This window comes from Triturus cristatus, chromosome 3_2 (genome assembly GCF_964204655.1).
Source record: "Triturus cristatus chromosome 3_2, aTriCri1.1, whole genome shotgun sequence".
NCBI classification, from domain to species: domain Eukaryota; kingdom Metazoa; phylum Chordata; class Amphibia; order Caudata; family Salamandridae; genus Triturus; species Triturus cristatus.
The window spans coordinates 614,595,117-614,616,037 of NC_140584.1; the positions used below are offsets into that span (position 1 = coordinate 614,595,117).

The 20,921-nt window shown below is 46.1% G+C and overlaps 1 protein-coding gene across 5 annotated transcripts in view; it reads right to left on the reverse strand.

The window, feature by feature from the left end:
- Positions 1 to 1,973: 1,973 nt before the first annotated feature.
- The window catches only part of LOC146857827 (PRKC apoptosis WT1 regulator protein-like), a 166,926-nt gene continuing 147,978 nt past the window's right edge, over positions 1,974 to 20,921 (reverse strand). For all 5 annotated transcript variants that reach the window (XM_085648501.1, XM_085648502.1, XM_085648503.1 and 2 more), the window contains one exon: positions 1,974 to 20,484. In XM_085648501.1, coding sequence (XP_085504627.1) covers positions 20,398 to 20,484 — 87 coding nt within the window. In that variant the 3' untranslated portion in view covers positions 1,974 to 20,397. The remainder of the gene's footprint in view (positions 20,485 to 20,921) is intronic.

Genomic DNA, 20,921 nt, shown 5'->3' on the forward strand with positions numbered 1-20,921 from the left:
CTAGGAATGCGGGTGCCAGATCGCAAGGTTCAGAGGTTCGGAATCTGTTTGTCTGAGCTGGTCCTGATGCAGAGTGAGAAGAACTGGCCTCAGCAGAATCTCCTGGTGGGAACTGACTGACATCTCTAGGACGATTGAATGCCAATTCTGTATTGTCCAGGTTGTTGCCATTGAGATGAGGGTCATGGGCACCTGCTTCATCTTTCTCACTAAATATAGGATAAGGGGGACAGGCAGTAAAGTTTAGGCAAATATCCTTGACCACTTAATTTATACTGCATTGCCCACAGACTCCGGGTACCTGGAGGCATATTCAGGAGTGGTGAGCAGGTTTATGGTTGGGCTCCACCACAGCTGAAATTACTTGTGAAGGAATAGGAGATGGAGTTCCTACTCATCGACTTGTTGATGAGTCCTGCTGAGCAAAGACAAATGCTTGACCATCAGAGTCAATGTTGTTGCGATTGCCCTGTACCAACTTTCCCGAGTCAGAGCGAAGGAGCTGGGAGAATAATTTTTCCATTGCTTCTGATGTAACATATGACTGTCAAGTTGTCCTTCTGTATTAAAACTGGCTTGCCCCACGTAAGTTTGAAGAATGCTCAAAGGGCTAGAGTGATGGTTAGCAGCTCCAGGTAGTTTGTGACACCCCTGATACTCAAATGGTTTAGGTGCCTTAGACAGCCATCTCATGGTGGTAAGCATCCCACCACACCATCGCTATGCACATGGCCATCATCCCCAACAGTTTCATCCTGGTTTGGATGGTGTGCCTGAAAAAGAGGCAACAACTTTTGGAATACCATTACCCTCGGTTTGTTTAAGTATTCTTTCCTTGTTACCGCGTTTGGAACTTTGCGTTCGAAGGTTCAACTTTTTACATTGATGGTAAATCCTCGCCTGTGAAGTAGGGACACCCATACTTGAGTGTGTGTTAGGCACTGACATTTGCTGTTGATCTTGATCAGCCAGTCCTCCAAGTATGGAAAGACAAGTATGGCATCTCTGCACAGAGGAACTGGGACGGACTGTTCCCATGAAGTGCAGCACCAGTACTGATTTGCATAAGACAGGCTTTTTATCTATAGCGGCATGGTGGGTGAAAAATGATGGACTGGAATACGGCCCGGGTGAATGCCATTTGCAGAGATTAATCCATCCATCACCTTGTTGTTGAAGTTGCATATGGCTAGGTACTTTGTGAACACCTTAGAGCCATTGTGACTCCAAAGGATAACACCTTGAACTGGTAATGTTGTGCACTTCCCATGAATCAAAGGTATTGGTGATGTTCTGGGTGGATTGGGATGCGAAAGTATGTGTCTTTCAGGTTCAGCACTAACATGAAATATGATGACCATGTGAATATATTTGCAGAGATGAACCAGTTCAATGGCCAGAAGTCTAGGATCGGACAGAGAAAGTTGTACTTTTGGGGAATGAGAATGCAGTGGGAGCACACCCCTTTAACCGTTTGTTGAGAAGCCACTGGTTTGATGGTACACTTTGCAAGGAGTGCTTAAACCTCTTACTCTAGGAGTTGCAGGTGGTCTGAACTTAGGATGTGGCAGTGGGTGGGACGATGTAGAATTTTCGGCAGTATCCGACTCCCACAATGGAGAGCACCCACTGATCCCAGATGATTTCTTTCCACTGAGTGAAGATGTACCTTAGTCTTCCCCCGAGAGGTGTGGAGTGGTGGGGGGGAGATTTAGGGGGATGGGGAGTCTCTTTTTACTGGCAGTGGTGCATCTCGTGGATCCACCTCTGCATCTACCATGGCCATTTCCACTGTGGTAGCCCACTGGAAGATTGTGGTTTTCTAGGGGTCCTGAGAGGGCTGTTGGTGTTGTTGGTTTGGAGATATCTGGCTTGAGTCCACCAGTGTTACATTACCTATCTTTTTTTAGTTTTTTGTCTGCAGAAGGCATCTCTGGTACTAGGATATAGAAAAAAGCCTACTGCCTTCTTGATTTTGTTTTTTGAGTATCTGGTCCACCTGAGGCCCTAACAGATGCTCGCAATCAAGGGAGACATTCCAGAGGTGCTGCCACACCTTGGGTTCACCCCCCATAGCCGCAGTCAGGCATGCCTGCAGAGGAGGATGCTGGTGGTAATCCCTCAAGCAACAGTATCTACTGCATTGATAGTGCATCTGATATTAGCGCTGCTGATGGTTTTGCCTTCAGCAACTAGCTCCTGTCCCAGTTTCCTGTGGGACACTGGGGAGTGCTTCTCTAGCTCCTCCATGGTTAATGCTACAGGACGTACAGAGAGAGGAGACCAACAGAATAGTCAATGTGCCACTGAGTTGCTGCTGCAAGAGCTACAGTCTTCCCTCCAGAGTCTATGCGCTTGAACTCCATATCAGGTGGTTGAGGATCACCTGAGTGGACACCATCCTGTTGACAGTGTGCACACCTACGTAATCAGGATCTAGTTGCCCATGGATATGCACAGGGTCATCTGGGCCTGTTTGTACTTTTTTTTACCCTTGGAATGACCACTTTGGCCTTTGTGGGACCTTTAAAATTCTTGTGTCCAACCTAAGCATGCCATTCAGCATCGGAAGGTAGTGCATTGTCTGCTGTGTTTTGGAGAGATTCTTGCGTAAGAAGTCATCCTCATCCTGCATTGTGTCCATCTTTCCTTGATGGTGTCAGGCAGCCCATTATATTACCACATGATAGCCTGCAGTTTTGTAGGATATTGACTTCTTGGCAGAGGTTTACAGTCAGTATCTTCTGAGGGTGGACTATGTAGTCTTTCTACTGGTTTTGTCCCTCCAAGGGCTTGAAGGGCTCATCATAAGGATGCTGTGGGTAATAAGGGCTCCTAAGTTCTCATTCAGTGTCCTGCGAATTGGGGAAGAGGGGAGTTTGCAGGTAGCAGCAGAGGTAGAGGTGTTGTAGGTAGGAGTGGGAATGATGGTCGACTAGTGGTTGAGTCCCTGACCCTTCTCAGGGTAGGTGGCCTCCTGATGTCGAGGCGTGGTTCATCTTTAAAGGCCAGCCTGGATTTCCTGGGATCCAGGTAAATGCTAGAGCCGGGGCTTGACAAGAATCTTGCCAGTGTCCAGATGTGTAAGTATATTTTTCTGCTTTCTATCAAGGGCCTCGGACAGTTTTTTTGAATATCAACCCCTCATGAGGTTCCGTGAAAACTGAACCCGTGTTTTGGAACTAATGGTACCATGACGATTTTGGTATTAGTGAATCGCAAATGATGAGTTTAGTATGTGCGAGTGTTTTCGTAACGCTGCACTGAAGGATTCGTCATGTATTGCTGGTTTTCGTGTTCGAACCTACGGGTTTCATTTTGTGCATTACGTCCATTTTGTATCATTGCCCTCACATAGTCAGTGAATGGGCGGTGTCCGAGCGATGACCCTGGTTAGGTAACCTCACGAGGACACGTACTCCTTAGTGCGCGTTCTGCTGATTTCTGCATGACTTGGTGAAAGCTGACTCTACCGCCCGAGGCTGACCCTGCCACACTGGTTTTCTGTCTTGTCCTGCTTGAGCAAGATTACTGACCCTGATACAATAGACCACGCTTCTTCTATTGTCTACAAATATGTCTTATCTGGCTCTTCTATTTTCTGCATCTGTTTCTGTTTTTCCCTTTGGCCTTTTATGATGAGGAGGTGACCAATTTTATTATAGGGCGGTCCGGCCTTTCAATAGAGGGACGTCAGAATTGTGTGATTGAAGGCTGGACACCTGGGGATGGGAATGTAATGTTGTGTGATCTTATTGTTTGGAATACAGAAACGGGAATAGTTGTAAACTTGTAGGAATGTTTGCCCAAAGCATAATATTTAGTATTTAAGAGTGACCTGCTTTGTACAAATTGAGCAGTCTCCTTAGAATCTATCTTGTATGATACTTCTGTGACTTCTGTTCCTGACTGCAGTCATTAAAGACGATCTTTGACGCCAGAGGAAGAGTCCCGTGTCTCTGTTTGTTTAGTACGCCAAAACAGGTGAACCCTGAAGGTCTCAGGTGTTGTCCCCTGGCACCGCTGGGTCTTAGAATTTGCCCAGTCCTTCAGTTGGCGCCCTAGCGGGGTGCGACATCGAGTGGTACCGGTCCAAGCCTACAGATTGTGAGGAGCTTCGTGTGAAATTCCCGAGGGAGGTGCACCCCACTTCATCGATCTATGTATGTCGCATAAGTGGTCCGAAGGTCTTTTCCCGCGAAGGTTCCCGCTTCCAGACGGCTGCAAAGGACTGGCGCCCTGACTGTTGACCTGTTTTGGAGCCTGGCATAGTCCTTAGTACGGCGAGACGATAGACGGGTCTTCCTGGTGACGTCATCGATCTTTCAGTTAAGTATCAGTGGGTCGCTCCCAGTCCTTAGGTTTGTTCTTAGTTCTTGGTTCTTGGATTCCTTAGTTTTTGTTTGGTAACTCGAGTTCTTTGGTCCTTAGTTTTGGTTTGCATGGTTCCATTGCATTTGGTTTAGTTTGGTCCTAAGTATTATTTGGTAGCTGCACTTCCCAAAAACCGAGGGTCTTGTAGATAGCCCCTTGAAGTTTGAAACTTGGTTAGTGAGCAAAGATGCCTAACTGTAGTCTTGGTTTCTTGTCTTGTCTTGGACGTTGCAACAAGGATTCCCGATTGGAGGACTCTTGTCCGATACCTCCGGTTGGAACTCCGACATATGAGCTCTATTCGAAGCATGGTGTGGGTCTTATCACGTATAATGAGGTATGGGTTCACTATACGAGGAAAGATGGTGTTCTTAGATGGCCACAACATGGTAGTTTTGAAACTGCAATTTTAGATAATTTGGAAGCGCAGTTATTTAAGAAGAAAGCCCGGCCGGCGATGTTTGATTCCTTTCGTCTATGGCGCAAAGAAGCCAAGCAGAAAGAAATCAAACAGGCTAAAAAGGATAAACGAGACAAAGGTGTCACGATTATGCAAGCTGCTAGGCAGTTTAAGGACGCTGAAGAAGAGAAAGCGATCGAGATTTCCACTAGACAACATAGCATGGCAATTGATAAGTGCTACCCTGTTCTGCCATCGTGTCCCGATAAGCCAATAGAGGACCCCGAAAAGGATCCTCTGATGTCCTATTTATTGAAGTCGCCACCTCCTTATGTACAAGGCGCTACAGCTCTTTTAGTTCCCCCTGCTGTACAACCAGCTGCTGGTCGGCCTTTGGTAGTTCCGCCTCCGCCATTTGTTCCTGTTTCTGTTCCTGCCCCTGTTCCTCAGCTAGGTTATGTTCCTCCGGCACCCCCTCTTCCTGGGTTGCCTCTTTTGTCTTTAACTACTACACCTCACCTTACTACGTCTGTTACTCCTGTTTCTGTTATTCCTTTTGCTCCTTTGCTTTCATTGAATGCTGTCTCTCCTGCTCTTATGTCTCCGTCACCGTCCGTTCGTCGGCGAGTAACCGACGCGTCCCCAATTTTCTGACTCCTCTTTTTGGGTCGCTAATTGCGCCCGTCGTTTCTGATTCTACGCAGAGACGTAGCCAGCTCCCTGACTCTGGGGAACGAGCATTATTAGATTCGATGGCTCATAGGCAGATTTTGAAACCCGACAGGTATAGTTCTTGTATAGTTTACGATACGTTTTCTCGATGGAATGAACCGACTCAGAGGTATGTGTTTGAGGAGATGTGTAAGTTGTTGCGAGATGAATGGGATAGCGACGAATTAGACTCAGTCCCTACTGAAATGTTCGAACTCCAGAGTCAATTTGCGAAAGGTTTGATAGTGGGTTCTGCAGTTAGACATGCGTTAGAACGACTTCTTGCCTACAGGTCCGTGCTACCCTCTAGAGCTTTGTTTGCGAATGATTCTTCGACAACGAAGACGTTAGGACAATATCCTATGAGAGAGGTTCCGCCAGTATGGCGTGATGCGGTACAGGCTGATGCAGGGAGAGGTATTCAGGCCGCTCCAGCACATTTTCAAAGAGTTTGGATACATGTCCCATGGAAGAGGTCTGAAGTTTTAGCATTAAAACAGACTTTGCCAGACCCATGTAAGAATCCTGCCGGTTACTATAAGGAATTGTCCCAGACAGTGGACGCTTGTATCATGAACCTTGCAGATATTGAGATGTTGTTTGGCAATGTAGTGCCACAACCGATATGGGCGAAGATTCGCCATGAGGAACATCAGAATGAGTTAGGTGGTACCTGTGCTGCTATTTTAGCTGCGGATGCTCTCCAAGTAGGAGGTGCAAAGCCTGAGCCCCTAGTAGCGGAGTTACCAAATAGGATAGTTAATTTGATGAAGACTTTGATGCCAGCGTTGAGAGTTAACTAGGATAAATTGTCGGCTTGTAAGCAGAAGAAGGATGAAAGTGTGTCCGATTTTTTCACGCGATTTGAAGAGACTTTTGTTCGGAGGGAGGCCAGAGATTATTTGTCGATAAATTTGTGTTTAACTTGTTGCCTGACTTGTGCAACAAATTAAAAGACTCAGAAAGTGCTTGGGCAGTTTCTTCGACGGCTCAGATTCTAGCTACAGCCCAATATTACGAGAATAGAGATAAGGAAGAAAAGGAACGAGTGGAAAAGAAAACGAAGGAATTGAAGACTAAGGTGTTGTTGCAGCAGGCGTATCCGCCTCGCTCGAATCAAAACGATTCGCAGCAACGTTCGCCATTTCAGCAACAGACACAGTTTCCGAAAGTTCAACTGAGACCGGAGTATTTTGCTTCTAGGCCCTTGTTAGGATTGAACCAATGTGCATACTGCAAGGAAGAGGGTCATTATAAGAACGAGTGCCCTGTTTTGCGACAACGTATGAATGGTATGCCAGTTCGGAGAGGTAGTGGTGGTACAAGTCTCTAGAGGTAGAGGACGTGGTGTTGCGTTTTCTCAGAATGAGCGTTCTCTCCCGTCACAGAGTTCTCTTAATTGTTTTGATCAATCGACTGTGCAATCTGGTAGATCTCCGCAGTACCATGTAGATGATTACTATGTAGAGGGCGAGAGTGCTGCGTATAATGATTGCTAGGATAGCCATGGACAAAGAGAGGGAGTAGTGTCAGTTCCAGTCGATCAGAGTGGGCCTTACGTTTCAGTAGCTATATCAAGTGTGGTTGAGCCTTTTCTGTTGGATACTGGTGCGGCAAAAAGTTCAATCATACATTCTAAACTCCCTGGCGCACCTTTGTCTGGCTTAATGAATGTCTCAGTAGGATTTTCTGGCGCCCCTGTTCGTAATCCAGTCTCTAGTCCTTTGTCCCTTTCAATTGGACCATGTGAGTTAGAAGCCCCGTTGATTTTGACTACTGGTTGTGGTGAGAATTTGTTGGGTTTGGACCTGTTGAAATGATTGTATGCGACGTTGCATTGTTACCCTTCGGGAGTACAACTTACATTGGGTAGGAAAGTGATCTCTCCTATGTATGTGTCGACAGACACACTTCCACCGGAATTGCGTTCTCTCCCTGAATCTCTTTGGGCTACGGGTCCTAATGATGTGGGTCTTTTGGAAATTCCTCCATATGTTGTTCAGCTTCAACCGAATGTTAGATTACCGCGAATTCCGCAATATCGCATTTCGAGCGATGGTGAACGAGCACTCTTAGCGATCATCCATGATTTGATCCAGAAGGGTGTGATTGAGGAAACACGAGGTAACGTGTGTAATAGTCCTGTTTTGCCGATTTTGAAACGTACCGATTCTTCCCAACCCCCTGTGTATCGTTTTGTAATTGATCTTAGAGAAGTGAACAAGATTGTGGTTCCGCAGTTTCCTGTGGTTCCCGACATTACAGCTTTATTGACATTGATTCCTGCTTCAGCTGCCTGGTTCTCTGTGATTGACTTGAAGAATGCCTTCTTTAGCATCCCAATAGCAGAAGAGAGTAGGGACATTTTTGGTTTCTCCATAGGTGGTCGTAGCTTTAGATTCAAGCGCGCACCTCAAGGCTATTGTGAGAGTCCTTCGATATATAGTCAGGCTCTGAAGAGTCAGCTTGATACCTTTGTATTACCTGTTGGTGCTGCTTTGATCCAGTACGTTGATGATCTTTTAGTGGCTGCTGATGACAAGGCAACTTGCAAAGCGGCTACGATTTCTTTGCTACAGCATTTGTCTGATTTACATCATAAGGTGTCACCTTCTAAATTGCAATATTGTTGCCGAGAGGTAACCTACTTAGGTCATCTCTTGTCAAAGGAGGGAAGAAGGTTGACCCCAGAACGAATTAAAGCGATTGCTCAAATGACTGTGCCAAGCACTCAGAGAGAAGTACGTGCCTTTTTAGATATTACATCATACTGCAGACAATGGATTCCAAATTTTTCCTTGTTAGCGAAGCCTTTGTTAGCCCTCACATGCAAAGATGTTCCGAATCCTCTGCCATGGTCTGATGACTGTCAGCAGAGTTTTTCTGAGTTACGCGATGCGTTGTGTTCAGCTCCTGTGTTGGGTTCTCCCGACTACAGTAAGCCGTTTACACTATACGTTCACGAAAGAGAGGGTTGTGCGTTGAGTGTGTTGACACAACAATTTGGTGACAAACAGCGTCCATGTGCGTATTTTTCTTCGACCTTAGATCCAGTAGCAAGAACATTGACGAGTTGTCTTAGAGCGACAGCGGCAGCTGATGTGTCTATTCGACAGTCTGCTGGTTTGGTCATGGATAATATGTTAGTGGTAATGGTTCCACATGCAGTAGATACTCTATTGAACAGGACGAAAACTCAACATCTTACGAGTGCTAGGTTGTCACGCTATGAGCTGACACTCTTGGCGAGTCATATCCAGATTAAAAGATGTAGTGTGTTGAATCCAGCCACATTGTTGCCAACTACTGTAGAGTCGAGTGATTCAGAACCACATGATTGTTGTTTGTGAACTGAAGAAGAAACGAAGGGTTGAATCGATTTGAAAGATACCCCTTTGTCAGATTCGGATGGTACTTTGTATGTGGATGGTTCGTGCTTTAAGTTGCCGAATGGTGATGTGACTGCTGCGTATGCTGTGACGACATTGAGTACGATTGTTGAGACTGCGAGAGTAAGTCAGAATTCTGCACAAGCTGCAGAGTTGATTGCGTTGACGAGAGCATGTGTTTTGGCTGAGGGAAAGAGAATGAATGTGTTTACCGACAGTCAGTATGCGTTTGGTGTTGCACACAGTTTTGGACGATTATGGAGAGAGAGAGGATTTTTGACGTCCCATGGGACAAAAATACAGCATGGACAATTGGTGAATGAGCTTCTTGAATCACTTACTTTGCCAAAGCAAGTTGCGATTGTGAAGTGTAGTGCGCATCGGAAGGTTACGGATGATGTTGGACGTTTGCAGATGAGGTTGCGAAAGAGACGGCAAAGAACATGATGAGTCGAATGTATGTTGCAAGTTCTGCAAGATGGGTTACGGATGCTGGAATGTGTGAAAATACGATTGAAAGTGTGAAGTCAATTCAGAATGAGGCTACTGAGAGTGAGAAGAATGTGTGGAAAGACAGCATGGGTAAATTGGATTCGACTGGTTGTTGGATTGATCTGTCTGAACATCAGAGATGGATGTTACCTGATGCGTATGTGCTTGCAGTAGTTACAATGGCACATGGAATGGCGCACATTAGTGCGAAAGGAATTTGCAAGTTGTTGGCCCCAGTATGGAAGAATGATGGAATTTCTAAGTGTGCGGAGAGGGTGGTTAAGAATTGCATGGTGTGCCTGATGCATAATCCTGGCAAGGGAACTCCAACTCCAGCTGGTCATTTTGCTCCCCCGACTTGTCCCTTTGAGATTATCCAATTAGACTTCATTCATATGGAAAGGTGTAACAACCTTAAGTATGTCCTTGTTGTAGTTTGTGCATTTTCACGATGGATTGAAGCCTACCCCTTGAAGGATAATACAGCCCTGTCCACAGCCAAAGTCCTTCTCAAAGAGTTTTTCCCTAGGTTTGGCATGCCACGGATTGTATGGTCGGATAATGGAAGTGAGTTTGTGGGAAAGGTTATGAAGAGTGTGTGTGTGGGTTTGGGGATTAGACAGAAGTTCCATAGTGCAAATCACCCACAGTCCGCAGGTCTTGTTGAGGGTTATAACGGGACTCTGAAATTGAAGTTAGCCAAGATCCAAGCAACTACTGGATTGTCATGGCCAGATGCATTGCCTTTGGCTCTTCTGTCCAGTAGGGCGACTGTTCACTCTCGAGTAGGGCTTAGCCCATATGAAATTGTGTTTGGTCGTCCTGCGAATGTTTGGGGAGTCCCTAAACCTAAGGAATTTATCCAGCTGGAATATCCCATGTTGATCGATTACCTTTATGACTTGACTGCTAAACTAAGTGTCATTCATCAATAGGTTTTTGAGGCTCTGCCAAAACCAACAGAGGGACCAGGACACAAGTTACAGCCTGGCGATTTTGTAGTCGTAAAGAACTTTGGGAAATCCAGAAACTTGGAGCCAAGATATATCGGACCATTCCAGGTCTTGTTGTCAACACGGACTGCTGTGCGATTGGCTGGAAGAAAGCATTGGGTGCATGCTGCCCATACGAAGCGTGTACCACTTCCTTTACCGTATGACAAGTGGATTAGACAGGGAATTGGAAATTCTGAGACAGAGTGTGTTCCTAGGTTTGTCCCGTTCAGTGATGCACGATTTAAAAGTCTTGAATCAGCTAAACTAAAGAACACTGCTGCTCCACCTGGAACTGTGCCTTCGCCCCTGGATTTGAACATTACTCCATTCGAACATTTACCTGAACAATTGAACACTGTTTCGTCATCTGGTCCTTTGTTCGAAGAGCAGACACAACCTGGAAGACATCGTTACTCTTTACGCTCTCATTCCAAGGACTAATAAAGTAAATACCCTTTCTTTGTTTTCTTTTGCCCCCTCTGCCCTGACAACTTGTTTTTGGACAATTGTATTCTCCTCAGCCAGGAAGTTTGATGTATGTGTGTTCTTGAACCGGCCATCCGGGTTCGCCGTAGGGCCGTGACGTGTGCCTAGTTTTTGATTTGCAGGTTACCAGACACTAGGTCGGTTTCCCCGGTTGGTCTTTGGGAACTCCCAAGGCTAACGGACGCATTTCTGAACAGGTACAAACCAACCGCCGCGGACGGCTCGAGTAGAGGATGGAGCTTCCTGAGCTGCGAGGTGTTAATACTGTGATTGAGCGTAAAGTGAAATTGCATGAAATATTGCACAACAAATGTTTCCTGATCCAGTGTGCCCTAATATTTTTTATTCTCTTGATAACTTTGGTGAGTGGAATTGTTTTTGGTATCTAGTTAATTTTTGTACCTGCCATGTCTACGGTGCCTCCTCACGTTTCTTTTTCTGCTACTACTGCTTCTTCGCATTTTTTCCACCCTTTGCCTAAACACGAACAAGCTAGACGTTCTGAGTTTGTAAACAATTTGTTTATTCAACTTCTGCACCAACACCAACTAGTGATGAATATGACTAATTGCTGGGTGTGTGGTTTGATGCCGCATACCATTGATAAGGGTTTCCCGTATCTAGTTCTGCCTTTTAGTTATAATGGATCATCGTGGGCATTCCAGACTATGTTCCTTTTTGCACTTGAGACCTATCCCCCGCGACCACCACGTTCCACAAGATATAGCTCCAGCAATAAAGCTGAGGTAAAAGGAGTTGCTGATATGAGTAGAGATATCGATGCATATTCATCCATTCCCAAGGATGAGTTGCGAGCTTATGTGGGTTGGAATGCGACTGGGTATAGCATTAGTCTGGGCGAGAAACAGCGCAAGAGTTCGTCTCCGATTTGGGTCGTACCCCACTCAGGTCGTTTTTGTTTGCAAGGCAATGGTCAGAATCCGAGAGCTCAGCTAGGGAAGAGTGACTGTACCGAAACGTACATTTTTCCATCACAGTCTTCCCCTGCGTTTTTGGCTGCCAAGGGTACATACTTTGTCTGTTATGATCGAGCATACACATGGTTGCCCCCTGATTTCTCGGGAACATGTTATGTTGCTAACTTACTACCCCCGACATTTACTGCTGCCTCTGATTATCACAAGGCCAGAGTTGTGAGAGGTGTTGTTAGTCAGGAGGATACTGCTGGTCAGGAAGTGGGAGACTTTTTCCTGGGTTTCCTGCCGTTTTGGGGACCTATGGTCATTAGTAGGAACCTGAGACAGCTGACTCCTGTAGTTGAATCCACTGTTAATGTAACGGCTGGTGCCCTTGGTAACTTGACAGCTGAGCTTCAAGTGGATCGCCTTATGACATTGCAGAACCGTATGGTTCTAGATGTTGTACTTGCAGATCGAGATGGAGTATGTAAAGTGATCCGGTCAAGTTGCTGTGTTTTCATTCCGGATAATGCTCTGACAGTTTATGAGGCCATTTCCAAATTGCATAAGATCTCTGATTCTATACACGTGGATGAAGGAGAGTGGTCGCTAACTGGATGGGTTTGGAATCTATTATCTGCGTGGGGATGGAAGATTCTGATGGTCATTGGGGTTGTTTTGGTTCTCCTGTTTTCATGCTGTCTCTGTGTGCAGTGTGGTCCTGCCTTATGTGGCCTTTGTGCTGCAACGTGTATAAGAAGGTTGCCTGTTACTAGGGAGGTATTGATGGAAAGGATGATGCTTCAGCAACACCTCAGTGATTTGATGAATATAGGTATCGACTTAGATATCGATTAGTGCTTGCCTATGTAAGGGCAAAAGGAGGGTCTGAGGTTCCGTGAAAACTGAACCCGTGTTTTGGAACTAATGGTACCATGACGATTTTGGTATTAGTGAATCGCAAATGATGAGTTTAGTATGTGCGAGTGTTTTCGTAACGCTGCACTGAAGGATTCGTCATGTATTGCTGGTTTTCGTGTTCGAACCTACGGGTTTCATTTTGTGCATGACGTCCATTTTGTATCATTGCCCTCACATAGTCAGTGAATGGGCGGTGTCCGAGCGATGACCCTGGTTAGGTAACCTCATGAGGACACGTACTCCTTAGTGCGCGTTCTGCTGATTTCTGCATGACTTGGTGAAAGCTGACTCTACCGCCTGAGGCTGACCCTGCCACACTGGTTTTCTGTCTTGTCCTGCTTGAGCAAGATTACTGACCCTGATACAATAGACCACGCTTCTTCTATTGTCTACAAATATGTCTTATCTGGCTCTTCTATTTTCTGCATCTGTTTCTGTTTTTCCCTTTGGCCTTTTATGATGAGGAGGTGACCAATTTTATTATAGGGCGGTCCGGAATTTCAATAGAGGGACATCAGAATTGTGTGATTGAAGGCTGGACACCTGGGGATGGGAATGTAATGTTGTGTGATCTTATTGTTTGGAATACAGAAACGGGAATAGTTGTAAACTTGTAGGAGTGACCTGCTTTGTACAAATTGAGCAGTCTCCTTAGAATCTATCTTGTATGATACTTCTGTGACTTCTGTTCCTGACTGCAGTCATTAAAGACGATCTTTGACGCCAGAGGAAGAGTCCAGTGTCTCTGTTTGTTTAGTACGCCAAAACAGGTGAACCCTGAAGGTCTCAGGTGTTGTCCCCTGGCACCGCTGGGTCTTAGAATTTGCCCAGTCCTTCAGTCAGTGGTGTGCAATTTGGGCTTTGAGGAAGGCTTCAATGTTAGGTTTGATGCCTGTGGCACAGCAGCTATCAGTGTTGATTTTGACTCTGAGTGCAGCTTTTCAGGACCTCGGGGTTTAGACGGCATCAAAGCATGATGTTGCTCGGTGCCTGTGGATGGGGCTTTGGCTGCCGTCGGCCCAATCTCTCAAGTCTGGGGCATCAGAGTCAGAGGTTTCAGCTGTTTTTGACTCAAAGTTTGAAACCTGACTCCCACAGGAGTGGTGTTCTGCCTCTGTCAGAGAATATTTCTAGGCTTGAGACTGACCACGTGGGGAATATGGCACAATCGAGGCATGGGAAGTCGATCCGTTCTTCAGGCCTGGGGCTGGGATTGTTCACCACAGGCTCTGGAAATTCCTCCTTCTCAGTGTGGGAAGCCTCCGAGAAGATGGCCTCTGGACTCTCTCCTCCTTGCCCTGCTGAAATGCCAGAGGGCCTGGCTTTTTCTTCTTCCTGAGGGTCAGGCAAGTCTTCAGCCCTGAAGATGACAGTCATCTCATTTCCGCCAACACTTATCACTGCCTTTTATGGTAAGTCCACCATCTTTCCCTCCAGATGGTCTGGTAGTGAAATGCAGCACAGGAGGTCTCATTGTAGTCTGGCAATAGAAGATTGCGGACATCGTGCCAGTCAACTCCAGGTTTTTTGTTGGTAGTACAACTAAAGCAGAACTGGAAGGCTGTAAATTCCATACCCAGACCTAGAGCAGAATTAGAAGGGTGTACATTCCATACACTAACCCTAAGTGCCTTCTCCAAACCAGGACAAAGCTCACTCTTAGTTTATTGAGGACTGAGGCCCAAAGGAGTGGCATATCATAGGTTAACAGTCTGTGATCGTCTGGTCTGAAGACCTGATATCACCGTTGGAATCTCTCGGAGGCACAATATGTTATTTTAATTGCAGGGTTCGAAGCAGAGTACCTGCTACTGATAAAACAGGGGAGAGGCATATAGCTTCCAAAGCAGGGGTCCCGTACGTCTGAGTCTGATGGCTGAAGAAAATAATTTGATATGGAGCCAGTGTGTGAGGGCATTATGGACCAAAGGTGGAGTCCAAGCAGGTCTTGCTACTCAAACGTCTTCAAAGAGAAACAAGTTTCAAATATCCAAGACCAACACCAAATGGCAGGATTATGCAGAGCATGTGCATCTCCATACACACATGCTAAGAACATATATATTTTGGGAATCCCTTGTATCCCAATACCCTTGTAATCATCTATCATATCCAATTCTCATCCCTGCATGGTGACGGATGAGCATCTATGACATGAGTGCCCAAGCTACAAAAACAGCTGGATCCTTGGTACTGATTTTTGGTCATGGGCAAACACAGATAACGTGTGTGAAACATAAGCAAGGCCTATCTCACAGGTTGTTGTCTTAGACTGGTAGAGGTGTAAAAAGTGCTTCCCTCATAATGGTAAAGGGCTACTGCCCTTACCAAGAGTTAAGGTGCACGAGCACTAGTGTGGCAGCATGCTGTTTTTGTAATAGTGATCCGTAGAGCTAACAGGGTTTTTAACGTGTCACTTTAGTGGAGAGTACCGACCCACTCATGTAATGTTCCATTACTATGTACTTAACTCGCCATTGGCCTACATCATGTTAGTATGTAGACGTGTATTTACATGGGCGTGCTGTAATGTATGAGTTCCTGTATGTGGTACATCGAGGCCTGTGGGTTCCATGTTGGCAACCCAGGGCCTTGGAGTCCTCCCAGACAGGTATGTGATTGCTTACATTGCTGAGAGCTGGTTGGGACACTCACACTGGAGGAAAGGGGAGCCAGGCATACCTGTGCACTTCAAAAGGGCTCTTTGATTCTGGAAAGTTCACTGGTCCGGGGGGCATGGGCACATTGTCCGAGAGATGCTCCAGTTCATAAGGAAAACACTGCAGAGAAAGGGAAAGAGAGGGGCTGTGGCTTTTGTAACCTTTTGTCGGACATATATTAGTGAGCCTGACATCCTGATGTGATCCTCTAGTTACTCCAATGGCTAGTGTTGTGGGGCTATCAAGATTGGAGTCACTCCTGCTTTGATAGACTGCTCCCTGGACAAAAGGCAGGACAGAGGAGTTGGCACTTCATAGGGGACAACACCCTCAGGACCTATTTCAAAGACTGAAACACTAAATCACATCTGTGTCTGGAAATGGATTGTAAAAAGGGAAGTTTGAGTCTCAGCACAACTTCTGCCTATGTGACCAGGACTGGGGATAAATGTCTGCTAGTCTTCCTGCTGGGATATCACCCAGGAGAATCAAGACAAATTGCCCTGGAGCATAGAGCACCTACCTGCTGAGACCAGGGGACCCTATGAGGAAGAGTGCCTAGAGCAGGGGTCTTCAAACTGTGGGGCGCGACCCCCAGGGGGGCCGTGGAGTGATGCAAAGAGGGTCGCGCCTTCCAAGTCACACTTCTGCCTAGGCCCAAGGGCTTCAGCCCCCCCACCTATTCCCCCGTCCTGTGTCTCAGCCCGGGCTGCTGCAGTGAAACTTGAGCTGCTGGGGGCTCAGCTGGGCAGTGTCTGGAGTCTTATCTCCGGCACCCCTGTGTTTTTCACAGGTCTATAAAGACCATTTGCATTTTTACATGCCTTTGCAAACTGGTTACAGAGGCTTAGGTTTTTTTCCTGGTTCCAGTACTCCCTGGGTCCCCACTCAGCCTATTCCTTTCATTTGTATTTTACATTTACTGCTGTAGTGTGAGAATGCATTTCAAGGAAAGGAATACAAAGTAGGCTTGCCAAAAGAAAAATGCATGCCGTGTTTTGTTTAAAGAGCCTGCAAAGATCTCCTCTTGGTACTAAATAGACTTAAAATAAAAAAGTATGTATGCATTCGTTATGTGACTTTTCTGTCTTTGTTCTCTTTAATTATCAGTCATGGATCATTGAGGCAGCCCTAGAACACAATTAAAAGGGCTTTCTATTTATATTTGCTGTTGGAAGTATGCACAGATAAGTGCTGAAAATACCGCTTTAGGTGACTGCTTTTTTTTGTACCGACTGGGCCATCAAAATAAACTGCTGGCAACCCTAACCATAGGACTGGAAGTTTGTTACAGGATCAGCACATTATTTATTTCCTTCACCCCCGATCCCCGATTAATGCCGCAATAGTTTAACTTAGATCTTGAACTCTACGCCGCCGTCAATAACATGCTGAGTTACTTCATGGGTCTGGGAATGCACCCTGCATTCAGACAACTCATTCCTCATTCTCGCCCTTTATTTTCACGCTCACCCTGGACCCACACTGATCACCATGCACTCGCACCATTCACCCGCTCACCTTGCACTCACAGTGATCACTCTGCACTCACAATGCACTTGTGCTGCTCACCCTTTACCTCAACCTGCAGTCACACGAGTACACTACTCATCCTGCACTCATGTGACACTTCAATCACCTGTCCCCCTCACTACTCAATATGCAACTCACTCAAACAAGCCCATCAGTAATCATACATTCATTCATCCCATTCTGAACTTGCATCCGCACCCAAATTCATACGCCACCTCACTCACCCTGCAGTCACTCCTCTCGTCCTACTCTCACTGTTGCATCGCTCACCGTGCACTCACATGGGCACTCTTGTCACCCACACAGTGCAGAGGGTTAATGTGCCTGCTACAAAGAATATGTACCATGCAGATCCCAGAAATGAGTGTGAGTAAACTATGAGTAGTGCTATAAAAAAATTTAATGTTTTCAGAAAGGTGCTATAGAGAGATGCGGTGCATTGTTGGTGAGTGGCAGTGAAGGAATTCATGGAGAAGGAGGAAACGAGGGTGGGGCATCAAAAAAGACTGATGCACCAGGTGCGACCAGTGTTAGGACCAGCCCTGACTGGGAGTGTTAGCCCCCCCCCTCTGAAGTTCTGGTCTAGTGGCTCCCCTGCTTCTGCCTATTATTATTTACATTTGTAGTGCACTACTGTTACAAAAAGATGTCCTTGGGCTAATAACCATCTACTGCCTGAAGGCAAATGAGAAACACACAGAAGGAGAAGGAGAACCAGCCAAATGGGGTAACCTACAGAGCATAGAGAAAGGTTTTTATATCTTCCTAAAGGATAATAGATTCTTGGTGGAGAAAAGCAAAGGAGGGTGCACGTTCCATAACTGCGCGGCCTGCACCAAACAGCGAGACAGACAATTCATGCCTTCTTGAATTAGGGAACAATAAGCAGCGTGGCACCTGCCGAGAGGAGCATACGGGTCGGTGATGAGAGAGGACAGCAAGGGAGTGAGAGAATTTGATTGAAGAGGTCAGGGATGAGTAGAAATGTGAATTGCCGAAGAGAAGTGTGAACACACAAGAAGTGAGTTTGATCCAAAGGTGAGGGCTTCTGTTAGAACAAAGGGGAGATGTGAAAGAGGAATGAGGGGACTGCAGAGGTGTAAGATACAAATAGACAAAAATTTGAATGGAGAGACGAGGTAAATGAGAAGTGCTGAGGGGCACGGGAGGTGACAGGGCCAGAGAGGCCATGAGATAAATGTGAGAGACTGTTAGAGATGAGGGCAGTGAAAAGACAAAATGGCAAGAGGTGATTAAAGGTGAAGTGAGAGGTTGAATGGGGAGAATTCAGAAGTTGTAAAATGTGGTGAAAGAAAATGGCCTGAAAAATGAGAGAGGGATCCGGGGTTAGGAGAGGAGAGAGGGATGGAAGGGAGGGGGTGAGAGGAAAGCTGCATGGGTAAACTGCTTAACTCTGCACAAGACCCCCAGGGTTTTAAGGGACCCCTGCTACTCCCGTCCAGGGTCAGGTGAGCTTCTAATGTGGCAGCACGTATTGCTGCAGAGAGGAAGACCCTTCACAAAGGTTGACTTGAAATCTTTCTGATGATAATTGCTGTATATTGGTTATAAATGGGTACTGATTGGGTGAAATCTTTCCTCTGTGTTACTGTGTGTAACAAATGTCAAAATAATGAAGCAATGCTATCCCAAAATACGCTGCATCACATAACCTCATTTACATTTTCATCCCACGCGATTTAGTCAACAGGTTTAGACATTTTTGTCAGGAGGGGGTCCTTACGCCTCAAAATGTTGACAGGGGGGTTTCGGCATCCAAAAGTTTGAAGACCTCTGGCCTAGAGGGAGCGAGGTCCAATGGGGATCCTTTTGAGTGGACCCCTTAAGTGTGAAATCCATGATCCATGCAGAACCCCTGCACCGATTGGACCTTCAGCCCATGTGCCATGTTGGCAACCCCATAAGCCATGTGGGACCACCATGAGGATTAAAAGCTGTCACCCTGATGCATCACTGTGACCGAGAGGACCATTGCCCTCTTCAGCACTATGACCTGCAGGGGCTTTTGCCCTCCGTGCCACTGTCTGCGACACGTGCCAGGTGGGGGCTGCAATGAAGAGAGGGTCGTCACCCTTGTGCGTAATGAAAAAATTAAGTGTAGCAGATTGTGATCATCTACTTTGCAAGTAAAAATAAGAAGCCACCTGAGACTTACAGCCAAAATCAGGGGGGCTAACCACACAGCCTGAGAAACACCATGGACTTCCAGCGGCCTTGCATGCAGCAACTCAACTGTCACACTGCCAGGCCTTCAGTATCACAACACCAGCAGAAGCAGGTAAGACTGATCACTGGGCCACAGAGCCAGTGGACAACCTTGCTCTAACGATAGGTCTATAATGCTGAAGCACTTTGACTTTAAAAGTCATCTGTGTCTCCCACTTACTACTGGAGCCTAGCCTGAATGCTGCCGGGCGTAAATGGGGCATTATCACAGTTAGTTGACAGGTCATTGGGATTTAGGAATGTGCCCTGACAACGCTGGCCTTAAAAAGACTCCGCATATTATTTGTGGTGTACCATATTTAACTTTTGTTTGTATATAAATACTGCCTTTTTTTAATAAAAGCAAATATATGACTGGATATTTATTAACTGAGTTTCCTCAGCATTTTTTGAGTCTTGCACCCATATAAAACTTTCACCTACTTCCCCCATAACAAGACTTGAACTGCTCAACCCACAAAACCACTGAGCGTCAAGTGCTGAAAGGCTAGTACCTGGCCCAATTAATCATGATCCATAGTCGATCGAACCCAGGACAGCAGGAGTAAAAGGCTATACGGTTGGGCCAGTAACCCCTGCCTGCCACATGACCCTCTGAATGGATTCTGACACATATAATTTCTAATGTACATATTTAAAATGCATTTACAGAAGTAATTATTTTATGTTATTTCGATGTGCTCTAAATTATTTTCTTGTGACAGTAGTGCTTCTATTTTAAACACTCCTCCTGTGCAGAACGGGTAACTAACCAAGAAATGACACGAGGATCCAGAGCGTAAATTCAGAAACTCTTGAATTGATTTCTCACACCCTTTTGTACCTCAGCGCTGGGTGACAAAGCCAGTTAATTTGGGAAGTAGCCCCCAGAATGAAGAGCATTCTCCAGGAGACTTACTTCTGCCTGCCAGGGAATACAAGGTTTTTGCACCTCATACAGTTATGACATGGGTAGCTGAAGCCCCTCTGGGAACGGATCTGTGAATGAAATGGGGGTCCCTAAAGACAATGCGGCAGCTCACTACGAGCAATCATGTTCACACTCTATCTCCAGATCCCTATAGACATTGTTGTCCCTGAGTCACTAATCTCACCTCCATTCTCCTTATTCAACTCTAATCCCCCCAATGTCCATGCATCCATCTACCACTCTTCTGCCCTCAGTGAGCAGCCCTGGGTGTATGTAGTAGGCTCTTGTGCACAGGGTTGATGGCCCTTCGTCCTCCTGCAAGCGTGTGGGGAAGGCAGCGTGCAGATCTCGCCCTCATCTCAGCTGCTCAGCTGCCCCACGACCCTGAGCAGGGTCTGGTGCTCCTCTTTAAGTCGCCGGTTCTCATCTTTAGCACCATCCAGATCCTGCAAGGAAACAAGGCAAAGTAGGGCATTACATCATGTAAATATGTAAATATAGGGAGCTATCATGGCTAATGACAAGCTGTAGCGCATCTATGGCTTTCGGTGGCAAAGTCAATGCTGATAAGGAAGTGTAGCTGCATATGCTTTGGACATCAGAGACTCACTGTGTATGGACCGTGGCATTTAAGCGGTTTCTAGAGTTGCAGAGTCAAGGAGGTCCTCTAATGTAGTGTGCACTCATCCCTAAGATCATCTATGGAGAATGTGAATGGATTTACCTGGCTATGGTATGTTCATTCCTGAAGTGTGCAACCGGGGTCAGTCCCTCCTGTGTTGTAACATAGAATCATCTGTGGAGCATAAAAATATTGGAACATCTTTCTGTGGTGGCCCAAGGGCTGCTCTCTACTGTTCCACCCACTCCACTTGTGTACAAG